The sequence below is a fragment of the Platichthys flesus genome, chromosome 5 (genome assembly GCF_949316205.1).
Source record: "Platichthys flesus chromosome 5, fPlaFle2.1, whole genome shotgun sequence".
NCBI classification, from domain to species: domain Eukaryota; kingdom Metazoa; phylum Chordata; class Actinopteri; order Pleuronectiformes; family Pleuronectidae; genus Platichthys; species Platichthys flesus.
In genome coordinates, this window is record NC_084949.1 from 19,120,411 (window position 1) to 19,147,101 (window position 26,691).

Genomic DNA, 26,691 nt, shown 5'->3' on the forward strand with positions numbered 1-26,691 from the left:
GGGGGGCAGTAAACAAAACAACAAATATGTATTTAAAGTGTACAGCTGTCTCCAGTCGTCAGAGGGTGAAAACGAGGCCTAAATGGATCTTATTTTGGTAACCACATATCGGAATATGTACTGATAATGGTACCAGAAGTATCAAACAGTAATTATGAAGGATGCAAATCTAAATCTAAAATATTAGTCTTATTTGTGATTTATTTATCACTTATTTTGTGTTATCTGTAAAAACAAAGCAAAATTCCTTCAATGTTTCAAATAGCTCTTATTGTGAAAACCGGAAGTGTCTAGTTGAATTTAGAATATGGACATATATATATACGAGTAGGTAGGTTGTTTTTCTTTTGTCTGCTTGTAAACCTTCACTGAGGTTCGAGGCATCGTATGGAAATGGACTCGTCTCTCCCGGAGAGAGACGGCTAACACACCGTCACCATTGTTCGTGTCAAAGAAACTCGGAGGTAAACTTTTCAAACGTCCTGGCTAACTAGCTTCATAGCATCTTAGCCGCCTTAGCTATCGTGCTAACTTTAGCCAACCAAGTCAACCTGTTCGGGAACTACACTCTGTAGGTTTGTTTATCGTCAGCTCCACGTTTCTCCCGACAGAAGGGTTTAATATTGGACAAGTGTCAGAACTTGAACGGACTTATTTCCAACTCTGACGCCGCTACACTCGCCTCTAAACAGGCAGCGCTTTTTGCGGCTGTAGCCCAACGTGCTAACATGCTAACAAACCGACAAACGACACAGTCGAAGGTATAGACGGAGGGAGACAATCGTCGGTATAATGTCGAGCTCTCCCGCTTCGAATCCTCTAAATACTATGATACGAAGATGGGTGGCAATGGTTGTAGTTTTTCCAGGATCTCATGTACAGGGAGGTTAGATCTGATGTAGGAGGGTGACACTGTACGAGCTGACATAACGACACCATGACGCTGCCAAAGCTCTCGAGTCTGGCTATCTTTTTAATATTTAAGACTTATTTGTCCTTTAGAGACTCAAATGTGCTAAGGACAATTCGATTGACATGTAATTGTACCGAGTTGGGTGTTTTTAATTGTAGTAATGAAATAAGTTGGTATTGTTTTAAAACGTACACAACAGCTTTAGTTTTAACAGTAAGGAAACGATCCAAGAATCAAATTGTAATGTGTATATAACAAAGGGAGAGATTGTTAATCATGAAATGAAAGATGAGGAATATCTGGATAAAAACATGGACACTAACCCTCAACCATCTAAAGTCACACAGGGTTCACATGCACATTGTTATTCAACACAATACAACAGCTCTAACTTTTGGAAGCTCAGTAGATTCAGTTTTATATGCAATATTAAAAGGACAGTGGATCGAGAGGAGCAATATAATCCATTCCAGTATAACACCCCCGCCAACTATGACCTCAGTGTTTAAACATGTGATTGAACCCACACCTCTTTGTAAGCATTAACAAAATCTGAACATTATAATATTTCTAAATGTAGACTCTCAGGCAGATCGACTGTATTGAATAGGGTTACATTCTACAGCTGTACCTAATGTAATGACATCAGAGTGTATGTGTGAAACTAGTGTCATACAGAAATGTGCATTATCATTTTATTGCGACTTGTTGAGAAATTAAATGTACAATTTTGTGTTCAAGTCACATCCTGCAGACTTTTAAGCTTACTAATGAATTAACTGCATATGAATTACGTGTATTTCCCCCCAGTTAATGGAAAGGTATTTTATGCTTTAGCAGTGTTAATTGTAATATTAAGCTACTTAAGCTTAAAGGTCTGATTTTATACTTAAATATACATGTCTGTGAAACTTAAAGTACATTGATGGCTGCCTTACATTTCCTGTTCTGTAGATGAGACTTTACAATTAAATATTGATTTCAACCTCTTTTTTTTTTATGTCAGATCATGTCGGCATTCAAGCTTGCCCTGCAGCAGAGGCAGAAGAATAGCGGGAAGAAAACCTCTGAAGCCATGTCCGCTGAGGTCTCCCCAGACTCCAAGTGTCCCATCTGCCTGGACATGTTTAACAACATTTCGTACCTGGACCTCTGCCTGCACGAATTCTGTTTCCGTTGTATTCACGAGTGGTCCAAGAACAAAGCAGAGTGTCCTTTATGCAAACAGCCGTTTAATTCAATCTATCACAGTATAAAATCGGATCAAGACTTTAAAAAGTTTGACTTGCAGCCAGTGAACAATGGCTCCTTTGGTACTATTGGGGGAGCGCGGTTTAGATACCGCACAACTGTCACTGGAGTCCACCGACAGATGCGTGGAAGGACCTCGCCACCTCCAGACAATGGAGTGATGTTCGAAGCCTCATCAATGCCTCCCCAACAACCTCAGGACCGGTACATCCGACGCATGATGATGAGGCTGGCGGCCAAGCGGAAAGCTGCAAGTGAAGGTAGAGCCGTTAACAGCGTCAGAGAACAGGAAATGGTTAACTTCAGGAGGGAGCTCTATCGGCAAGGAGTTAGGGTCCGGACTGTTCGGGATGGGGGCCGCTCGCGAAAGACCTCAGCTGAATTCTACAGAAAAAATCCTGCCTGCCTACATAGACTGATCCCCTGGGTAAAGAGAGAACTCAGTGTGCTGTATGGGTCCCACGGCTCTTTGGTAAACATAGTTCAGCACATCATCATGTCACGCATTACACGTTTCGACATGGAAGATGGAGCTATTCAGGAAGAGCTCCGGCCATTCATCCAGGGGCGCACAGATCACTTTCTGCATGAGTTCATCCACTTTGCAAAATCCCCCTTCCATATGGAGTGTTACGACCAGCATGCTGTGTACGACTACCCAGCCGCTTCCTCAAATGAAGGCAGCAGCTCCAACTCATCTGTGATAGCAATTTCAGAGGACGAGGAACTCACAATGGATTTGGACCCACCAGGAGAAACCATGACTACTCTGAGTGACTCTGTGTGGGATGATGAGACCCCTGGACCTTCATATTCTACCACAGCAGAGCAGAGCCGGGCAGAGCGCGTCTCGGTCCTCAACTCAGACTCTGACACCAGCTTAGAGGAGGAGACACAAGAGTTTGATGCTTCTCCACGGCAGATGCACCCCCATAATGAAACAGACAGGACCCATGGTGAAGTTAACAAACAAGAGGGTTCGTCTCCCGACGACTGTGTCATTGTAGGCTTTGTCAAGCCCACAGTAGAGAGGACTCCTGAGCTGGTTCAGCTCTCCTCAGATTCTGATGAGTTTGACTGTGAAGATACAGAGGAAGTGCCTCGTTTACCTCAACACATCCGCTTCTCCAGTGTCAGTCCTTCTGCTTCGCAGAGTTGTGATCCAAAAGGTGCTGGAAAGTCGGAGAATGTGGAAAGGGACCACAGTCATCAGTCTGATTCAAAAGTAATATGTAGCTCGCCGACATCTAGCAAACACAAGACATCCAGGAAGTCAGACAGAAAAGATAGAGATGGGGGTTCTGATGGTGATGAGAGGTCTAGGGAGCGACACTGTTCAAAGGACAGAGACCAGAGGAGAAGAAGGAGGTCAAGTAGTAGAGAGCACAGGCACAACAGCGGGAGGCTGGTGATCTCCCAGAGAAGCGTCGACAGGGGAAGAGATTATCCTTACAACAGCAGCAGAGACTCAAAAGACTGTAGTTCTAAAAGGAGGGACCAAGAGAGAAATGACAGTGGGATGCATTATACAGAGAGGCGGTCTTACTATTACAGTAGTCGCAAGTACTCAGATCGGTACACATACTCTCACTCCAGGAGCCACAGCAGAGACTCAGTGAGACGGGATAGAAGGCATTCAAGATCTATTTCCAGCAGCCGCTCTCCTTCTGCAAAAAGTAAATCCCACCATGACAAGCCTGGTGGAAAGAGAAAGTACAAAACAAGACATTTAGAGGAGCCATCTAAAAACACTCTTTCCAACTCTGGCTGTGAAGGAGACGCCTCCGCACCATTAACAAAACACAAGAAACGGAGCAGAGAGAAGCATCGGAAAAAATCCAAAGAGAGGTCGAGAAAGACGAGCAGGAGCTTGAGTGTTGAGCTCATCAACGAGGATCAAGCACACGAGCGAAGCAAACGGCATCACAAAAAAAAGAAGAAACACAAGAAAAAATGCAAAAAGCACAGGAATGATGAGCGCACGGAGAAGCGATCGCCCACAATCATCACAATTGACAGTGACAGTGATTCTTTTGCTAACGACGTTGGCACCCAGGCCTGCAGCACTAATAAAGACAATGCTATTGACAGTATCACAGATGGCCCAGTTGACCCCACCGCTCTGACCTCCCTGTCATAATTAGGTGGAAGTCCAGATTGTCGCTGTGTTTGTTGGGGGCCAATGGATTCACTCATCTATTATGTGGTAGCAGTATTTCATAAACGGAGGATATGGGGATTTCACATATCAATTTAATACCACCACCACGTTATGACTTCTCGTTGGACACTACATGCAACGCACACAAATGCGTGTTGACCCGAACGGGGTCATTGGACAAATAAAACATTTTTCATTTCTTGACTGTGTTAGTGAACACATAAAATAGTGCTGTTTGATGTGCATGGTGCCACTTTTTTAACAAGACATGATGGAATTAGATTAGGAGTGTCAATTTTTTCAAGTGTCAATCCTTACTCTGGAAATTCATTATCTTAAATGCATTGTATTTTGAAAGTGTTCTCAGGGATAAATTGAAAACAGTCATGTTTTTGGTTACAATAATTTGAATATCATATCTTCAGAAAACAATTTTCACTTGTCATGGAGAACAACAAATAATCATCAGAGGGTGTTAAAGTTTCTCTTTTCTATTGTATTTTATTTAAAAATAAAATGGAAAAAGCAAATAAGTGTTATTTTGTTGTTGTTTACTGTTCATTTTGGATACGGCCAGACTAAGTAAAAGTTGTATTGTTAATTATAATTAGGCCATAGGTTTGTTACAGAACAGTGTTTACACTTTGTTATTCATATAACTGAATAAGTATCATTGCAACTGTGGATGAAATTTCCACGGTGCCCACAGATCATGTTAACTGAATGTGCTAAAAATGGCACAAAAAAAAGTGAGCCAGCATTTACAGCAGTTTACCCTTAACAGTTCTTTATCCAATGTCCTAAAATTACCTTGCGTAATTGTACCATCATAAATAATATATAGCTCAGAACATCATGACCAATTGACTCATGCACACATGACTTTACTGTTTCTATGTGATATTCTGTATTTAATGCAGTACTTTATATTGGCTGAAACACCATGTTTATTCACAACCTTTTAATAATATAGACTACATACAATATATTCACAGATGAGCCACTACTGTAAAACCTGTCTTTGGTTGTGAAATAACATGAGTGAAGATGCTCATCTTAAAAACTAAATATGAAATCCAGTTTGCTTATCAACTTAGTTCGGACAGGTAATTAAGAGTATATAGCTATTATCACGTCTCTGCCTTTTGGCTAAGTAAGCACGTATATGATCTGTTATTACCAGATAATAATTTGATATTTCCTCTATAAGGTGATAGCGTATTAAACATCTCTCTCTCTCTCGAACTAGATACAAATCTTGTGCTTGCGCTTTCGCTTTTGTTTTGAAGGCACAGTGACAGGAAAGGAAATGCTTGACTTCCGGCTCTGTGGCGGATGTTAACCATAGACCGTAAAGCTTCTTCTGCCTCAGTACTTTGCCGCATCTTTACTTTAACAGGAGAAGACGCAGTCATGGCTTCCACTGCGCCCATTAAGGTAAGGGTACCCCCACGTAACGCCTCATTATAAACATCACTCTGGAAAATCCACGAGGAAGCGTAGCTCAGGTAGATTCACAGCAGCAGCAGCTCTGACAGACATGAAGTGCTGGGGGGGGAATAAGCTAGTAGACGTTAGCATCATGTTAGCCAAGCTTAAAGTGTGTCGGCTTTAAAGTGGTAGCTAGACTAATACACATGCTAACATGCTAGGTCCAGTGTACGGTCCAGAGGAGGTGAAGCGGAAGCATGTGAGGTGCATCCCCTGGAGCACGTTTTCAACCGGCACCTCTAACCAACCACACACCGACAGCTGACTGCAGGGAGGAAGAATTCAGGTCATACTTCAAATTAAAAGTAGCAAAACATCCCAGGAAACCTTTTATTACTAAAGTATTACCAGCATTCATGAGCGTCAGTCATGTTTCTCACAGACAGGCCTTTCTTTCATGTTGTCCTACCCTGCAGCGAGTTTGGGTCTGATGGTTTTAAAGATGTGTTGACACTGCCTTTGTCCTCCCCATCAAAGTGTGTTAAACAGTAACATCTCACTCTGTCTGAAAATGTTGGATTGTCCAATTTCTAAAACAAGGGCTCAGGGGAAAACAGGGCTGTGATTACTTTTAATTGGCCACGTGCCTTTTTTCTATTTGACTTAACCAGCATGTTAAAATTTAGTATTTTTACTAATGTTCATTAATGTGCCCATCAAATGTATAAATAGAACATTTATTTTTTAATATAGATTTGCAGCACCACAATGAAAACACCTCTCTAAAAAAGTCGGTAATATTGTGTTATAACAATTATTGATGCATCAATACGTTTTATTTTACAGAATAAAGATTTGCATTTATGCCCAATTGTGTGTTAAACATACTTATATTTTGTTGCATATAGCTCGGGAGGACAGAGAGTAGCCCCCCTGTGGGAAATCAAAACAGTAACTTTTTACAGAAAACCATTAGTTGAAATTACATTTAGGTTCACTTTAATATTTGTACCATATTTGTCTCTGAAATGTGTTTATGCTTAAACTTAATAGACTTAACACTGAACACAGATGTCAACTGATAATAAACACTTAAGTTCTACATGTAGAGTTTGTAAAGCTTTCTGCATCTGGGGTGAAAAACAGCATCAAGTCTTACCAGATGAATTTGCCAATTCAAGATTCAAGATTTTTATTGTCAAATGCACAACAATAACATTAAGCAGTCGCTGGCAGTGAAATGCTTGAGTCTCAGGCTCTCTTCTAACAATGCTCTAGTAATTACAACCTATACAGTAAAATAAGATAGAAATAGTGTAAAATAGAATAAAATGGAATATCAAAATTTAAAATAAGAAAATAATGTATATATATCTAAATATATATAAACAACTGAGGAGAAAATAAAACCACAAAAGTGCAAATACGCAGATATGTCACGGAGAGGAGTTTAAAAGTCTTATGGCCTGGGGGATGAGACTGTCTCTGAGCCTGGTGGTGCGGGCCCGGATGCTGCGGTACCGTCGGCCAGATGGCAGCAGGCAAAAATGTTTATGGCTGGGGTGAAAGGGGTCTTTAATAATCCGGCTGCTCTACTTCCTGCACCGCTGGGTGTTGAGGTCCTTTATGGATGGTAGCGCTGTCCTGGTGATGTGCTGGGCAGACTTCACCACCCTCTGTAAAGCCTTACGGTTCAGGGCGGTGTAGCTGCCATACCAGGCGGTGATGCAGCCAGTCAGGCTCTCTATCATCCTATGTTGGTTTAATAATGGTGCCTGATTTGGCGATGTGCTCAAATAGTTTGAAACAGTTTTTGTGTTTCTATCTTTGCCTTTATTTTTCAATTCTCCTATGTAAAGGAATTTGTTTAAGTTCAAAATCTCTATACGGATGTAAGTGTTTTATTATTAAGTTTAAATAAGTTTGACTGTTAACCTTTTTCTTTTGTATTATCTAGATCGGAATAATTGGTGGTTCAGGCCTTAATGATCCAGACATCTTGGAGGGCAGGACTGAGCGTTATGTGGATACACCATATGGAAAGGTCAGTGAAGCTGTTGAACAAACCACAACCTTCTAGGGTAAAGAAAACAACATTTGGTACAATTGAGATGAAACACACTAGTGAAAACATCACTAAGATAATTTTATATTCAGCTTCTGCCAATAGATCCCTTTCACCTACTGTAAATCTTACACACTGGACTTTTTAATAGATTGATGTAAATAACAAGTTCAACTGGCATTCTTACATTTTTTGTAAAAAGATTCCTTGCTGTAAAATAGTTCCTTACTGTTTTATTCATAAATGGATGATTCTGGTCTTTTTGAACAGCCGTCTGATGCCTTGATACTGGGAAAGATAAAAAATGTGGAGTGTGTCCTGCTTGCAAGGTAAGAAAATGTGAATCCGGAAAATGTTATCTGTTAGCACCATCTAGTGGCAATTCTGTCAAATATACCGGACACTGTAGTTTCTGCATCTCTTCACACAATATTTCACTCCATATTAAATCAGTTTCCGGTTATATCTAAGCATTTATTTAGATATCTCTGAAATTGATGAGGCTAAACTGTCAGTATCTCAAATGCTGTTTATTGTCCTGTTTGTAGGCACGGGAGACAACACACCATAATGCCATCCAATGTGAATTACCAGGCCAACATTTGGGCGCTGAGAGAAGAGGGCTGTACACATCTTCTGGTTACCACAGCCTGTGGCTCACTGCGGGAGGAAATTCAGCCTGGAGACATTGTCATCATAGATCAGTTCATCGACAGGTGAGTGGGACGTGAACATATCAGATTATGGTTCAGAAAAATTTGCCATTCTGGTCATTTTAGTTTTTGTTCTTCAATTTACTTCCAGGACTTAGACACTCTTCAGGACTCATATGACTCTCTTGCTGCTTTCAGAAATGCACTGAACCTATGACATTTTACTGACATTTGTTTGTGACTTTCGGTGCAGGCCTCCCCCAACTACATCTTTCGATACTTCCCAATGCGAAACTAGTATTTGATTGGTTGATTTCCTCTGGTGCTGCATAAAAGTGCACTGTTATTGGTAGGGACCGGCTGGTGGAGCCTGGCCGGGGCGGGGCGGTTACGGCTCTTTGTACGGAGTGAGTAAGAGAATGAAAGTTAGAGTGAGGGGGGAAGGAAGGAAAAAGAGAGCGATAATGCTGAGAGACCCACGCTGAACACACACCGGCAAAAAAAAAAGGACAGGCTCTAGAACTCCGGATTTTTTTTTTATTGTCATCAAATACTGAGCCGGTAGATGGAAGCCTTCTCTCGGTGTGCCAGTATCCTGGTTGGAGGCCAGTGGAGCTCGCGTGCGGCGACTGGCTCTCCCTCCCCCACTCACTGGGCTGGTGGAGAGGAGCAGGCGCTTCGTGTGTCTGTTTCCGGGCCTCAAAAGATATTAGTTTGTCCAGTCATGGCTTCTTTAAAAATCATGGCTCCCTTAGCTCCCGATAAAGTACTTAAATACAAAGGGCCCATTCCAGGGTAAAGAGAACTTACTTTATATCTCTTGTACTTGACATAGATCTTGAATTTTTATTAATTTTAGTCTCAAAAGTCTTCAATTTTATTTAGTGAAACTTGCAGAAACCCTGATTTAAGTAGTGGCACACAGATTGCCTCTTTTTCTGGTGTCCGGCTGTTTGCCTAACAAGGTTCATAGCATTATCCTAATTTAAGTTGCACTCAGGGCCCATATTACCTCAGCACAGAGGCGTTCTGGGCTATTCAGCTAAATGATTGTGGCCACTATTTAACGGTCAAGAACAATGTCAGGACTTTCTTTTTTGCACACGTGGATAATAACAGGGAGAAGTCACAGAATCTAGATGAAGCAAAATAAACGGTCCAGATGTGTAAACTGTGAGTGCAGCCTACAAGGGGGAACTTAGGGAACTTCCTGACTGTCCGATCAAACGTCTTTTCAAGTATATTCAGAGGTCTAATAACTATAGCTGAGATACTTGTCTGCTTTGATACATTAAAATAACTTGCAGCATCACAATATAATTTATCACAGCACAACCTTAAACTTTAATTCTAGAGTACACAGTATATTTATGTGAATTAAATGATTTCACGGTTTGCTTTTATGAATTAAACTCTTGAGATAAGGTATTTATAACTGAATATGTTGTTATTCTTATATTAACTGTTTCTCTTCTTGTTAAATAGTTCAAGCTTCTTGAAAAAGTTGTTCTTGGTGGCTGTTCTGTAACATGTGTACAGGAGGGCGACTGTACAAACATCTTCCCACAAATCTCAGTGACAGGCCTCATGTTACTGTGTGACGAGAGCGTCCAGATAGCTGAGTGAGAGAAAGAGGAAAGAGTTACTCGCTGTGGTCTGACGCACTTGTTTTTGCAGCCAGTTTTGGTTTACTGTCACTTTCAGTGGGACACAAACTATAACCCTGTGTTTAATTTGTTTTTTGTTGAGCTCTCACGTGTCACGGTTGGCCTCAGGCTTTGGTGAGAATAAAAAATTAGGTCTCTGTGACATTTCACCTATGGAAACAGTTAACCCCAGTATGATGACAGAGCATCTACCACACAACCTTTACTATACAGATAGTTTCGAAGTGTTGTGTTTCCTTCCTGTCTGTCATTGTTGTGTATCATCTTGCGTGTTGTGAGCTGTCAGTTCTCATTCATTCATTTTGCTCAGCTAATATCCACTCTCCTGTCAGTGGCTGTCATGTTGAGCTATATGCAGTACATATTTATATATAAAAAGGGAAAAAGTATCCCTGTGAAAAAGGGAGACACAGGAAGCATCTAGAAAGGGGCTCGTCTTCTCTTGTTGTGTTAAAGAAAGTGGGAAAAAAATCCTAGATCTGCCCATTTATCAAGATCCACTCCAAAATTGTATAGCTTCTTCCTTGGGTCATAACCCAGCCCTTCACACAATTTGATGGAAATAGGTTCAGTGGTCGTTTAGAAATCCTGCTGATGGACGTACAGATGGCAATGAAAAACATAACCTCCACAGCTGAGAGAGATTTCTATCAGGACCAGAGCACAGAGAGTGGATGTTGGACTTGCTTTTGTCAGGTTGACACAAGCACAGCACCAAATGAATGATAATGACAGTGTGGCTCTGTCACTGCTGGATGTGTACATAAGCAATGGATGGCCCCATTCACAACCAAGGGGCGTAATCCATGACCTCAGTCGGACTCAAAATTGAATTTGTTGAAATGCATCTCCACACACATCAGCTTTCTCGTAATGAACATGAACACAGGACCCAGGTATTCTGTCTCAGTGGCTCAGATTGCAGAAGATGATTATGAACTCTTCCTTTTAGAAATAAAAACTCTTGCTGGTGAACCTGAGAATAGCTTTCCATGAGAACTTATACTCTCTCAGCAGTATCTCTGACCTCAAGGCTTGTATATGTGTTCCTATGTGTAACATACAATGAGCGTGACCCTGAGGCAGTGTGCTGCTCTCTCTCAGTCGGCTGAGTGCACAAATTCCATTCAATAACTCAATATGTGCAGTGAGAGGTGCTTGTTTTTTTGTAAGGATGGTTTATTTGTTAGCAATGGGGTCGGCAGACAACTGTCTGAATTGAGTCTGAATTGTGTCAGTGTGTTTCCCCTGTGTACTTGTACACAAGTTTATCACGTTGCCTGTGGTTTTACTCGCCCATGTTGGTGAAGCCGATGAATAGCCCAGCTACCAGAATCAAGCACAGACGAGATCTGTTTATCAGAAATGAGGAAGTCGTTCGCTGGGACCTGTTCAGACTTGTCCCACAACATGTGACGCCTTGTTTTCACGGCTTCACTTTATGGATGCCACAATATTTGTCATTACCTCTTCTTATTTACTGAAAACCAAACATTTGATCGCTGCATAAATAGGTCAGTGTCACTGGCTTTGTCGAGTTTTTGGTTTTACAGTCTCACATGAACCTTAAAACTCCAGAGGTTCCAAAATCTACTATCAAGTAGCAAGGAGATTATAGTTGTATTGGTGTTTGTTTGTTATTTAGCAGGATTATGCAAAAACCACTGAATCAATTACCATGAAACTTGGTGAAAGAATGTGATGGATCAGGAAAGTACCATTGTGGTGAGGCTCTGGATAAGGGGGAAGGATCAAGGAACACTTGTTTCACTTTCTTCAACATTATGAGATGGGGAATATTTTCTCAGATCTTATAGGTAATAAGTAATGGATCTTGATGAATTGATCTATGGGAGAGTGCAATTTTGGTGAAGCTCCATTGAATTAAAAGGGACTATTAGATCTCAGACAGTTGGGTAGATATTTCATTGATTTCTCAGAAATATAAATTAAAGGATCTAGATTTTGGTATGTTTAATGTTAAACAGTTTATTTTATATTAAATTAATTTGATAACCATTAATGCTAGATGAACCAAAACCTCATCTTGGAAAGTATTTAATTGTACAGTGAGTATTATCCAACATGAGTGCATGGATATTGTCCTTTTTCAAAACCGTTGCTATTGGTGGTAAAAAAGTGCGGGAAACATTTGCAACGGTGATTTTTAAAATGATCTTGCAATTGAAATGATGCCAGACCAAGATACCGCGACTGCTTTCACAAAAACAAGCATTGTCCTCAAACCACAGTTTATCACGCACACACACACACACACACACACACACACACACACACACACACACACACACTACTGTGAGTTTTTTCTTGTTTCAGTAGGGTGGAGCTGCAGCTTGCCGAAAATATTTAAGCACCAGTGCAAGGTCTATGAGTAAGCGATTGGGGTTGGGCAACTATTGAAAGATGCATATTTTGAATGACGGAGATAATTGTGTTATGACGTTCTAAGCTCTGGGTAAACATAACAAAGAGAATGTGTTTTGATGATTCGCCACCACTGAGAAATCTATCTTTTTGATTACTTCATTACATAATGGTCTGTAAGACGGAACCATCTTATATTTCAGTGTCTACTAAAGGCTGCTGGCACAGAAACCCTGGTTGTCTCAAGCCACCGGGCTAAATCGGTCTGTTGCCATCTCCTTAGCCACCTCCATAAAGAATGGGACTGTACCTTGTGTAACCCCACTGTTTCAGCAGAAGTGTAAACTTGTACACTGGAGGAGAGCTGTTGCCATAAAGATAGAGACCTTATATTGTCCTAGATAGCTGTGAAAGGACTTTTCACATTTTAAATAGGTTGATGACAATTATATTAACAAACAATCCAGCCATGTTTTGCCATGAAACTAACTTTCAGTCCTTTGTGTTTGCTCCTGTTTGCCAGGACCACAAAGAGATCTCAGACGCTGTATGATGGACAGGCCACCAGTCCTCCAGGTGTGTGTCACATCCCCATGGCCGAACCTTTCTGTAACCGAACCAGAGAGGTGAGTCCATGAATACCTGGACAAATATCTAATTTCTTAGATGTGTTGTACATTTATTTATTCCAAACCTTTCGAATTTGGATTTTCCCAAAATTTCTACCAGGGTAAGTGTGGAGGTGGAAAAACGATAATTCTGCAAGCTTCTGCAAGCAGAAACCAAAACGAGATTAATTTCATGTTATGAAGCTTTGAAACTCTTAAACAAATTCTACAGTTTTCTAGAACTTTTTCTTTGACCTTGAGTTTCTTTCATTAACAAGTGTTTTTATATAGAAAACAGTATCTCAGAGTGACAACATTTTGGGTTCACAAAAACCCTCCTGTGTTCAGGGCAGCCCTGTCTTGGAATAAATATTGTGTAATGTGTCAGTGTACTGCAGATAGCAATAAGGTGAGACATGCAGACGAGCAGATACCAACCATTCAGCTGCTATTCATTCAGCATCACAGTGAACCAGATGAGATAAATACAGAAACTATTCAAACCATGTGAACAGTCACCTGCTCCTCTTACAATTTGCTGAGTGGAGACACTTACTTGCTCTACTGCCCTGGTGCAGGTTTTGGTGGAGGTGGCGCGGAGTCTGGGCGTGAAGTGTCACGTGCGAGGGACTATGCTGACTATCGAGGGGCCCCGCTTCTCCTCGAGAGCAGAGAGCCTGATGTTCCGACAGTGGGGTGCTGACGTCATCAACATGACCACTGTGCCCGAGGTGGTCCTCGCCAAGGAGGCCGGCATGTGCTATGCCAGCATTGCCATGGCAACAGACTATGACTGTTGGAAGGAGCATGAGGAGGCGGTGAGTGACAGGCTGGTCCTAACAGCGGAATTTATTTATTTCTGCTGCCATTGTCTTTGTGTGAGGCAGTGCTGGTCATTGGTGACATCACGTCCTCCCCGGTCATTTCTTTATTTTATTCTATCATAAATTCCTCCAGAGCTTCTCTCCTCCTCGTCATCAGACTTTCTTTTGTCTTTAATTTTTAACCTTATGCGAATCGTAACTGGAGACCTGGGTAAAAGCAATCGGCCAGGCAACGGGAAGCAAACAATGTTGGCTAAAATAGCATTTATTATTTATCATTTATCTAGTTTTCTACCTTACCTATAGTATAATCTAAATTGTAAATGAACAGCAACTTCTATTTATGTATGTACGTATGTGTGTATTTCATTTTCGCTCATCTCTTCCCACGTTTTGCTCGTAAAATTGAGCCAATGATACTTGTTCGTAAGCAGAATGATGGATGGGGTTTACACCTGCTGGAGAAAGAAAAAATGCAGAGTGACCTCTCCTAACTATTATCCCCTAGGGCTTTATTTACCCTGTCCTCACTGAACACCCAGCTGATTCTTAAAGCCGTTTCTACATCCTTGGTCTGATCACTTCAAACAGGGGATTCCCAAACTTTGTTCCAGGACTCAGAGGCTCTGCAGCAAATACTTTAGACGAAATTGTGCCACGTCGGTCAAATTTACAGGTTTTAACCGCCCGTGCCAAGCTGTGAAGCAATAATAAAACAATACAAAAATTATTGCTCAATTATGTTAACTCCCGCTTTCGCTCTGAGCTGGTAGCTCTGATTACAACACAGCAGATCAAGTTAATAACAGAGGTGGGACCAAGTCATTTTTTTGCAAGTCCCAAGTAAGTCTCAAGTCTTTGCCCTCAAGTCCCGAGTCAAGTCCCAAGTCAAGACAGGCAAGTCCCGAGTCAAGTCCAAAGTCAAGACTGACAAGTCTCAAGTCAAGTCCAAGTCCTGCAGTTTGAGTTTCGAGTCTTTTCGAGTCCTTTTGATCACTGAGTAATAATATATTTACACAGGTCATGCATGCTTTTAAAATCTGTATTTATCTATTAAAACAAGTGCAATTGAAATTACAGAAAAAAAATTGTGCCAACATTGCACTTCCCTATTGCACTATTAACCCGTTATTTTAACATTTAACTCATATTTTGCAAGAATATTCTTCATTTTAAACCACTCCTACAGAATGAACACATTTGAAAAAACAAGTGCAACTGTAATTATTTGTACAAAAGTGCTAACAACATTGTCCTGTCCTGTGTTTATCTCACGTCATATTGTCTGTGTGTGTGTGTACATGTGAGAAACATAACAAATACTTGAACATAACAATGAACAGGGTTGTGCTTTTTATATGACAGGGCCCTATGCTGCATTGCATTTGCAAAAGACCACATTGGCCAAAAGTCTGTCAGTCATTTGTGCACGATGGGGACGTAGTATGATTCCACCAATTGCCGCTGCGAGCCATTTTGGTGCCCTAAGCATAACTCCTCTATGATTACGTTAAATAATCATCAATAATAGTCAATCTTCTTTAACTTTTTTTGAGCAATTTAATATATCTCTTGTTCTGCCTTTTTTGTGATATACATGTCTAAAAGGTACCTAATATTTCTATACTGAAATAATATCGGCATTATAATTGTAAGCTAATTTATTTAATGACGTTATTGTTGAGGGTTGATTTGTATTTCCGGTTTTAAGTGGGTTGTTGGTAGTGACTTATTTTGAAAGGGGGTTTTACAGGAAGTGGGTGCTGTGATGAGTGAAGTTGTAAAATGAACGGAGAATAAACGGGTGTGCTGTCCCGAGCGCATGACCTGCTCTCGTGTCCTTTGTCGGCTGAAGCCGGACTTATGATACAACCAAACGCTCGGCTACATAATTATTACAACTATGATGATTTTTCAGTTGCTTTTTTTTTGGTGCCCCCTCAGGACTTGGTGCCCGACGCACAGCGCGTAGTGGGCGTTTTGGGAGCGGCGGCGCTGCACACACACACGCACACAAACACGATGAAAGATACAGAGCGCTCCTTAATAACATACTTTTTAATCTTTGTGTTTTGGGGAAAGGATCAAGTCTTATCAAGTCAAACGGCTCAAGTCCAAGTGAAGTCACGAGTCATTGATTTTGAAGTCCAAGTCGAGTTGCAAGTCTCTTTACATTATGTCAAGTCGAGTCTAAAGTCATCAAATTCATGACTCGAGTCTGACTCGAGTCCAAGTCATGTGACTCGAGTCCACACCTCTGGTTAATAATCACTGATCATATAGAGAATAAAAACAAAGATGACGGACAGATGTTAATGTTTACATAAACATGTGTCAGACTAAAAGTCTGTTAACTATGAGCAAACATCCTCGCTAGTTTTATTTGGCCTTGTTTTTATTTCCCTGACATTTTTCCGACCGTCTGACTGCTACAGAGCACTGGTCGCCTCTTTTATTCAAAGTTTATTAATATTGAATCTTGTGTGTCCAAATTGCCCCAAAGCCGGCTCTGGACTTCCCCGGGCCATTTCAAATACACATGGCAAGTGTGAAAACGATTAGTTGAAAAGTTCGAGGGATATGCGATCCACAGACAGACAGTCATTTATGGAATTATTAGGTAGTAGGTGGTCTTAAAAAATCGCAAATCTAATTTGTGGAAACCTGCAGAAACTATGTGATGCATACAGTAATCAGTAGTTGTTATTGTTGTAACTTTCTTCGTTACAAAAGGACCTTGTTTACTGTGATCTGTGATGATTAGTGTCGTCTTGTTGCAGGAAGCACAACAAAGTTTGGTTAAAGGGGCTCTTCACTTTTTGCCACAGAGTATAGTAGTTTTGAATCAATTTAATTCTACTGGTTATATAAAAACTGTCCATTGTTTTACTACACATAAGGGAAAACAATTATATGGAGTTGTTTTTAGTGATATGTGTATTATGCCAGGATCTGTATAAATACATATTAGTAAAAAATATAATAACCTGGTTCAGGATAACAAATATCATCATTTTGGTTGATGAGCTCAGTTATTTTAGTTGGTCTTCTTTCAGCACTGAAGTTTTTGCCATCTGTGCCCCATAAACAGATGACAGTATCACGCAGCTTCCGAGTGACCTACTCTCTGTCACACACTCTGGGTAATGCAATGAAAAATTGCATGTGGGCGAGCTTCAGCTTATTAGTCACTGATCCAGCCAAACTCACAACTCCAGTTCCGAGTTCCTTCCGCTGACCTCTTCCCCCTCCTGTTGCCGAATGCTCGCCACATCCTTCCGCCCACCTACCCCCCCCCCATTCCCTACCAGATTCTCACTACCTCCTGGGCCGGCTACACTGCCTGCCAGCCTCCGGTGGAAGCCCTGCCAGAGGAGGTTGACTCTCAGTGAGTCATCGACTTCACTGTCTTCGTCCTCGCGAATGCCACAAATACATGAACCCAGTCATTGAGTGTGACATGAAAACAAAGCACTCAAGTGAAGGGTTAATGTTTGCAGGAGATAATGATGCAGCACAGGAACGAAAACAAAGTTGTAATGTACTGTACAGATCACTGTACGTCTGGCTGAGAACTGATATAAGAATTAACCCTTAGATATCACATCATTTATTTTGGATACACATTAATACTCTTTACCGGAATCAGATAAATAATGACAGACGTATAGATTTAAATTCCCACATTCTCAAAGGGGAGTTATGGATTGTGAATAAAGGGGATTAATCTGGACCCTGCAGGTGAAGTGGTTTCAAACTTGCTGCCTCATTAATGATGAGTTACTGGTGCACAGGGCACAGTTCACAGCTGGAAAAACAACAACCTGCTTGTTGCATCTGCACTGAAATTGAACGTGGCCGGCTCACAGTTTCTGCCGTGACAGCTGTGTCAATATGCCCACAACAAAACTAACTTTTCACTTTCACCCCAGCATCCAGGATTGAGCTGTAACTTGACTTGACATGTTTCATGATGAGCAATACAGCGACTTCGTGGGGTTTCTTTGTATTCAAGGGGGACAAAAAAATCAATATTGCCATTAATAAAAAAATTCTGTGTTTTAAATGACATTATTTATCAAAATTCAGTGGTCTTACTTAAACCACAACACATTGATGAGGAGTACATATTTCTATAAGTTGTATATTTGGCTCCCATTAATCCAATACTGACTAAAACGTAATCATCTGTGCGGCAGACCTCCGTTGTGTTGCAGAATCAATTCAACCAAATGAATGAGCCTCAGCCTTGGACTTTTTTTTAGTGGCATTTTCTATTATTACAGTGCTCATGGCCACAGCTGCTAATATGTATGAATCCATCGCAGATGCACTATTTGCTGCTGTCTGTCATTTTCAAAAAGCTTCAGTGTCTGTTTGTTTTTAGCTTGTGTACCCACACACACCAGTGGCCGGAGGCATTATGCGTTCGGGCTGTCTCTGTCGTTCCATTCTAGTGAATGCCCTGAGGGACTTTCTTCACATTCATTATACGTTTGTTCATTTGGACTCACGGATGACCTGATTAGAATTCAGAGGTCAAAGGTCACATTTACCTCATGAGTCTGGAGGATAAATCTTGATCTGAAACTGCTCTGGTTTGCAAAGGCATACAAGTGCAATGTGGTAATTCTAGTGATTTTAATGAACTCATCATCAAGCTATTTTCAAAGACTTACGTCTGAGGTACCCAGTGGGATTGTGATTGATGTCAAGCTTGGGAATTCAGAAAGAAGCCAAAGACTAACACATTGTTGGTTTTGTATTTTTATTAGTATTTGTTGATCACAACATATATATATATACAAATTATACAGTATCAATATCACAAACTTTATCCTTGAGAGTAATGGAGAGGATTACTGTCTGCAGAATATAAAAAAACTGATGATAGTGTGATCACAGCAGCAGCTTTTATTTCACAGGATTCTTTTTACACATCACGAATATCTAACAAAAAGATATGAACATTGAGACTTTTTAAATCCCGCAACTTTATTCACAGTTCAAACGTGTGTAAGCCGATGAATTATTGGGAAATAAAAGAGTGACTGTGACACAAGGAAGTGAAAATTGCTTCGTGTTTTTTAATCACAGCCGGATATTTCTCTTCCTTTATCTCAGGTCTGTGTAGACAATGTAATGAAGACGATGAAGGAGAACGCCAACAAAGCCAGCAGTATCCTGCTTACTGCAATACCGCAGATTAGTCAGCTGGACTGGTCTCAGACAATGAAGACCTTGAAAGTAAGTCGTCAACTTTCTGATGAGTCATTTCCATCAAGTGTTGTGAGTAGTTGTGAAAGAGGGTCTGATTATCTTCCGTCGGTCTCATCAAACTGTCAGGAGCTGAACTCCTTTCAAAACACCACCGATTTATAAAGGTGATTTCAAATTTTTGTTTTAACAAAGACTTCTAAGTGCCAGTTTAAATCAAATCAAATGCATTTACTGACGCCATCAGGAGGAATTTGGGGGGGGCGGGGGGTGTTTCATCATGCAGACTGCAGGAGTCCACCTCCTGAACCTGAATTTATCAGGTTATATATTCAGGTTCAGGTTATAGGTTATATATATATTACACATTCATGCTCAAAGGTGATACCACATGACTAATGTGATGAGTGATTTTATACTGGGTGCATCCTTAAGATCAATTTGTAACTCGAATGGCACTAAGTAGAGCACACACCCCCACCTAGGCCAAACAGTCCCCTTAAGTTCCCTTATTATGCAAGATTTTTTTCTATTCATTAAATTTATTCCTTGGGGCATTGATGAAAACTTCGAAAAAGACCCTATCTCACAAAAAATAAAAAAAATTGGGTCCACACCCCATCCCGGAAAGAAAAACAACAAACTAAATGGACAAGGGCAAAAACCCAGTCTCCTTGGTGGAGTAACAGTAGTTTTAAACATGCCTGAAGTGCATTGAGGTCATAGCAAGGTAAGTAGTGACATATCTCCTCAGAAGTTGTCTTTGTTTATTGCAGACAGCTATACTTTGAAAACTTAGAGAACCTTTTACCTTTTTTGTTGTACTGGTGTTTTATTAAAGACAACAGGCACAGACGTTTTTTTATTTCAACTCAAGACAAAGATTTTATAATCAGGTTTGTTTGTTTTTCTCTCAAATGAACTAGACCATGTTAACATGATCTAAACGTAGTAAAACACAATTGCTGTATTAACATGAGTCATACATTTGTTCCTTCTGTTGCAGTCCATGGCACAATCTTCGGTTATGTTGCCAAAGCACTAAGGGTGTAGAATACAATTCAGTAGAAAAAGAACCCGAGACACCACCTGCACCGACTCCCACACGGACAACAGACTCGACTCTGCCGGCGGATTTGTCATCAGTGAATCACGAGAAAGTGCCTCACATAAATAATGCATGTGCTGTGTCTGCAGCTGGAGTTTCAGTGTTTTTCTTTTTTCTTGACTCAAGATGCATAAAAAAAGTCCCTCTTCCCTCGGACCGACACACCACACCTTCTCTGGAACACTTCAGTCTAATCACATGTTTACAAAACACTTAAAATGACCAAGAAACGATTTTAAATCTTATAACTATCTTAGATTTGTATTTTTTTTGTGGATTTCTATTTTGTTGTCTGTAAGCATTTGAAATTTATACATTTGTTGCCAGTAAACCATGGGTGTCTTTATTGCTGTTAATGCAGGATGTAATAAAAAAAGTCTGTCAAGTAGCACATGAATATTTAGTTACTACCTTCGTCATACTACACTACTAAAAAAGTTTTAAATACCTGCAAACACTTCAGCAAAATAGTTTGAATAAATTCTTGTTCTTGGCAATATTTGTCTTTGCTTACTTGGGAACAGTTTTATATCTGGTGGAATACTCTAATTTGTATTAATTCTACTTTTTTTTTTGAATCAGATAATCAGAGCTTTTACAGCATTTTATTTCTGCATTTATAGACCCAGGAGAAACACACTTTTGAGCAGAAAATGTTCAATACACTTTTGGATTCATCATCAACTAATGATATTGGGATTTTTGTAGGAGCGCTGGGTCTTTAGAGCCACTCATGTCCTCATCTTCATTTGCTGCAACTGAATCTTGTCACTATGCAGAGTATCTAAAAATAGTCTCATTGCATTTCCTCTTCGTTGCCTTGTCTCAACGTTATGAACTTAGTTTCAGCAGAAATGGGTCCAAGACATTTTGACTTCAAAGAGCTGAGTTCACGTTTTGTCTTGATCAGAATACGTGCAGTAAAATGTGAGCCTGTGCAAGAATGCATTTCGAAGTATTTACAGTTTGAATTTGAGTTAAAAAATAATATATAGAGGAAGTGTAAAGGATAAAGTATTGGTGTAGTTATGTCTTCTGGATTTTTCCATTCAGATTTGAGTTTCTTTTCAAAGTAGGAATGTTTGCTGGACAGAAATTTAGCTGTAATTGTTTCGTCATATTCTTAGCTTGACATTTGTTGGTTCCTCTGTTGATTCACAAACAGTGTGTTCAGGCCTGTAATTCCAAAAGAGACAAAACAGACATGTCGTGGGTTTGGGGCTAAATCTTATTTTGATTGCACTAACTATAGAGGCTGAAATATAACTATAAGCTAATGTTAATTTGAGAAAAGGGTAGATGATTATTGTCACTTATTTCACACACATTACAAACTCACATTGCAACTTATCTGAAGTGCAGATTAAACCTGATTCCCTTTAATTAGAAAAAGCTTAAATGTTACACAAACATGGTGCTTCATTATTGTAGCTTCTGACAAATTAACAGTTTTCTGTCAAATAGTGTCTATTCTAGCCTCCTGAACATTTTCAGTGCTGATAAATGAATGTTCCGTTAGCCTTGATCTGATCAGTGTTTCTAACAGTGAAATCCAGAGCGGCAGTAAGAACATGATAAAGAGCCATAATCAGAATTCATGCAGTGGTTATATGTAGCAGTTTCCTGTATCCGATCATAAATATATATATTTTAAAAAAGCTGTAGCTGCAAATACAAAGAAAAGTTACCTTATTCAAAATATTTCAATTTTCTGCCAGGGGCTCAAAAGTGCTTTAACATTTTAGGTCTTCAAACTTGTGACAAATTTCAAATATAAATAATCATAGATTGATTATTTTAGTTTTTTTGGTACCTTAGAGTAAATGTCCTCAGGGACTTTAATTAAAGTGCATATCCCAGATCTGTTGCTCATGTTTACGAAGAGGAAATTGGACTCTAGGGATAATTCTCACAGAATAGTACATCACAGTAAAGACACTAATGTTCAAATGTGCACACATTTTTATAATGCCTGGTTGTGCTTTTGGTTTAATGTCTTTCATGGCAAACTTTTCAAAATGCAGTGTGCTTATTGGAAGTATGAGGAAAATCAAACACAAGGATACATAAAAAATACTATACTATACAACTATTCCAGTAAAACCCTCAACTGGATGCGTATACACTTATTGGAGTATTTCAATGACACAACTGAAGCTAACAAATAAATAAAAACAGAGGTGTGACAGCATCTAGATTCTTATTGCAGCACGCTAGCGAAGCTGTGCCTGTCGATGACCCTGAATTCGTTAGAAGTGAAGCATCTTGTTTAAATGAAATAAATAAATAAAAAACGGATCTCACAGCAGTCACTGAGCGGGACGAGGCGGTTTGAGGCTGCAGACCTCCGCAGCGGGGCCCGCCTCTAGGAGCTCTGCCTCCCGGTTCACAACGGCCCGCAGCACGGTGGCTTTCACGGATCCTCCAGGAAGGCAACCACGTTCTTGTTGCCGTACTCGTCCGCCAAGTCCACGGCCCGACGTTGTTCGTTGTCCCGGGCGTCTGGGTCAGCCTGGTGCTCCACCAGCAGCTGCACGGTGCCCAAGTAGCCCGTCCTGGCCGCGTCATGCAGCGGCGTGCTCCCGGTGCTGCTGTCCGCCACGTTGGGATCCGCTCCGTGAGTGAGTAGGAGCCGAGCCACCGCCTCGCTCCCCATCATCATCACCTTCATTAACACAGATGTACAGACTTAGACAGATCCACATGTATTTAATGGGATCATCCTGCACACATGGAAAACATGGAAAAGGATTATAAAAGCAGAAAGTACCAAAAATGGATGCATTGATCCGTTTGCAATTTAATAAAAACACACTGAGACAATAACACATTTTACTATTGTTTCTCCCCGTTATATTCAAAGGCTATTTGAGGATTTAAAGTACAAAGTACATGACATTACATTACATTGCATTTCATTTAGCTGACGCGTTTATCCAAAGCGACTTACAATAAGCGCATAAACCCCGAGGGTACAGACCCAGGACGACAAGAATCAAGAAAGTACAATTTCTTCAAAATAAAGCAAAACTGTAAAGTGCTAATAAGTAAGTGCCATTGTAAGTGCTACTAAAGTACAACATTACTATTCAGGACTGACGCTACCAATGAAAAAACTTCCTGAGGCACAAAACCAGTATGAGAAAACATTGTCAGCCATTAACTACATCGAACTTCCTCCTGACTATTATATGTTATAGGAGATATGAGCGTGTGTGTGCGTGTATCCAGTGGAGCATACGACGCACTGAAACAAAGCAATAGGAAAAGGCCAGCATCACATTCTACTTCCAAATGATGTGGCTCCTGCGCCACAGGCCTTTTCTAGGCCTCGTTACAACTTTAGTTTCGTTTTCCTCCACCTTAATAACTTAAATTATATTTCATTCAACTTATTTAAATAGAAAGTTAAAAAGTGGATACCCCCCTCCGTACAATAAAGCTTGATTGCGCAAGATACAAAGAATCTATCTGAATTTTGAGATGGGTTATCCCTTTTATTATTATTATTTATAATAGAAATGTTAAAAAAGAAACAAAAAAAACGTTCAGTATTATACATTATTGTCCGTAGTGGTTTTCAGCAGAAGCTCTAACGCTGTTTAACTGCTGCAGTGAAAGACAGAAAGAAAGAAAGAAAGAAAGAAAGAAAGAAAGATGGCAAGAAAAGACAGAAAGAAGTAAAGAAAGCTAAAATCAACACCCGCTTGAATGATCTACTGTTTTGCGGATTAAAGTCAACTACAAGCAAATGGAAGCTTTATTATAATAACATTACTTTCTACTTTTAACGTGACTTTGCTTCTCCATGATAAGGCCGCTCCTCCTCACATGTGGGCCTCATCCAAAACAACGCAGTGCGAAATAAATAGTGATCCAAAGTCACAGCAGTCAATGACTTTAGTAACTCGTGCAAGAAATCTTAAGAATCCATAAAACGTGCACTTGTGTTTAATTTAGCTTCGAAGTGAGTTTTCTGAAAATGCTAAAACTGCCTGAGTGTGACCAAGCAGGCCCCACGACTCACGGGGAACTGCGTCTGGCTCACATGCGTTGCTTTTTCACCAAATAAGTAAAAGAACAATATAATAAATAACCATAACTCCACTTCCCCCGTTATTCTGTCGCCATTCGATGTTAACACGAGACGCATTTAGGCGTCAAACTGAACTTTTCCCCCGGCCGATGACGCGCATCTTGATGAAACCGACCTGCAGAGCCCTCCGTCCGAATCGGTTCAGGCCGTTAACGTCCGCCCCCGCCTGGAGGAGACGCTCCACATCCGCGGTGCGTCCGTTCGCCGCGGCGGTGCTCAGCTCATCCTCGAAAACCATCGCGATGTCCCGGAGTGAGCAGCGGGGAGCAGCGGGGAGCTCCGTGGAGGATCGTGGAGGATCGTGGAGCAGTCGCCCGGGCAGGTAGCGTGATGCTCACTGAGGAAAGAAGCAGCAGCTAATGCTAATATCGGAGACACACGGGAGCGAGCCGGAGGTGGGGGGGTGTGTTCGGGTCAGCGGACCTCAGCTGATGTCTGAGGCGGGAGGATCGGTCGTGCAGAGCGGTCTCTCGCTCGGTGTGTGTCCGGGCTTGCCTCTGTTTTGAATGGGGTGACGTACACTCCGGCTGCATGGCCTCGATGGTGCGCATGCGCCCCTGCTCCAGCTCTCCTCTCTGACAGCTCGATCGCGCGTCTTCCTCCCTCTGCTCGGCGCCATGCACGCGCTCCTCCGGTGTGACAGAGATAACGGAGGCATAAAAGTCCGAGCAATGTCCGACAGCTTCCAGCTTTTAGTTCCCACCTTGTTTATTCACTGCGCCTCACTGGGAATCTGTGGAAGCCCATTTACGTCAGTGAAAAAAGATCGATAACAAATAAACAATCATGAGATTCAAAAGTTGAAATAAGATACCAGGTCATTATTTTGTACTTACTCATATTCTGGCACACAAAGTCGTTATTTTGACATATTATTTTTTTTTTATTTTCAGTTACTAACTCTTTTCTTTGAGATACAGAGAAAATATTTTATACCAAGTCATGTTTTCAGATACTCAGTGGTTATTTTTGAGATACTAAGTCATTATTTGGAGCTATATTTGAAATACCCGGGCAATATTTTCAACTAACTCACATTTGGATACATGTGCCATTATTGTGTTGTATTTTTTGTTTAGCGACCTTCACCACTGCTGTGAATGGTGGAGGAGAAACACAGAACGCGAGGCCTCTATTGGGAGTGTAACCGATAATCGATCAGTAAATGAATGTATGTGTGGGAGGTGAGGAGAGATGGAATAATGGTGGCTAGCTGCGTCGGTATTGGAAATAGGATGCAACGCGTTCCCCGTCAGATTGAATCCGGGATGTCACTGACCTGAGGATGAACGTTGAAAAGTTTAGTCTTTTGAATTTGATTCATAGCAAGATCTTACTTTTCACCCCCCCCCCCCCCCCCTCTCTCTCTTTTCATCATTTCAAAGTGCGCTAATCAGCTCGAAACTGGACAGTTTCTACGATACACACACGTCCTGTAAGTTGACGGAGAGAAATATGAAATGTTCGATGTTGCTGATTCAGAATGGCTGTGGGCAGATGAGCAGTTCCTTATATCAGTCTCATTATGAGTCGTGTTGAGTGATGCTGATTTCAGGTTGACACGGGACCCGGACCAAATTTAGAAAAGCTTACGAGGATGGAATTGGCCAGGGAATCCAAGTGAATGTCATTATTATATAAGTTTTATTTATATAGCACTTTCTAAATCTATGTAGGCTTAAGAGATGCAGAAGAAAAGAAATAAAAAGAAAAGCAATCAAAACAAGAGTTACACACAAAGATAAAACAATATATGTCAACATTTATAAAAAATCTCTGTGATTAAAAAATGGAAAAAGCTCTGACCACTCCCTGGAAAAGACTCCTTCAAATCTATCAGAAAAATTACAGCCCAACAGTTGTTAAACTCCTGAAGGCCCTTTTTTTATATTTAGATTTGACCTCAGGTGGAATCAGAAATTGGCTCCTTTACAAAAGTAAATAGAAGGCATCCCACTATTTACAATTACCTTGTTACAGGTAGAGGATTTGCTTTCACAATCGTACTAATATCCAGCAAAATATAGTTTATTAAATGTATTAATATAAGATAATTTAGGTTGGAGTTATCTATCAATCCATCCATTGGCTATACTGCGAATCCTTTAAGAGTTGCAGAACCCTTTGGGAGTCATGATCGGCTGGAGCAAATCTCTTCTGACTGTCAGTTCTTTAAAAAAAAAAACAATTGTCCCCCATAGAAAAAGTGCTGAATCATTATGCGGACTAGAAAAGCTCCATATTAATACAGACAATTTATCAGTGTTTATTTATCACGATGCATGTCTGCATAAACAGCATGTTAAGGTCAA

General features: G+C 40.6%; 3 protein-coding genes across 3 annotated transcripts; 2 read left to right on the top strand and 1 right to left on the bottom strand.

Moving 5' to 3' along the window:
* The first annotated feature begins 299 nt into the window (after positions 1-299).
* On the top strand, positions 300-4,858 carry toporsa (topoisomerase I binding, arginine/serine-rich a). Its single transcript, XM_062388664.1, has 2 exons — positions 300-464; positions 1,920-4,858. Exon 2 carries the CDS (start codon positions 1,923-1,925, stop codon positions 4,302-4,304), a length of 2,382 nt encoding a protein of 793 aa, XP_062244648.1. The 5' UTR covers positions 300-464; positions 1,920-1,922; the 3' UTR covers positions 4,305-4,858.
* A 765-nt stretch (positions 4,859-5,623) lies between these two features.
* Positions 5,624-20,671, top strand: mtap (methylthioadenosine phosphorylase). Its single transcript, XM_062388609.1, has 8 exons — positions 5,624-5,762; positions 7,714-7,800; positions 8,092-8,150; positions 8,370-8,537; positions 13,050-13,152; positions 13,713-13,952; positions 19,083-19,205; positions 20,182-20,671. Exons 1-8 carry the CDS (start codon positions 5,661-5,663, stop codon positions 20,218-20,220), a joined length of 921 nt encoding a protein of 306 aa, XP_062244593.1. The 5' UTR covers positions 5,624-5,660; the 3' UTR covers positions 20,221-20,671.
* A 262-nt stretch (positions 20,672-20,933) lies between these two features.
* cdkn2a/b (cyclin-dependent kinase inhibitor 2A/B (p15, inhibits CDK4)) lies at positions 20,934-24,902 on the bottom strand. Its single transcript, XM_062388610.1, has 2 exons — positions 24,495-24,902; positions 20,934-22,948 (listed from the first exon to the last, which is right to left on the bottom strand). Exons 1-2 carry the CDS (start codon positions 24,615-24,617, stop codon positions 22,697-22,699), a joined length of 375 nt encoding a protein of 124 aa, XP_062244594.1. The 5' UTR covers positions 24,618-24,902; the 3' UTR covers positions 20,934-22,696.
* Between the last annotated feature and the right edge of the window lie 1,789 nt (positions 24,903-26,691).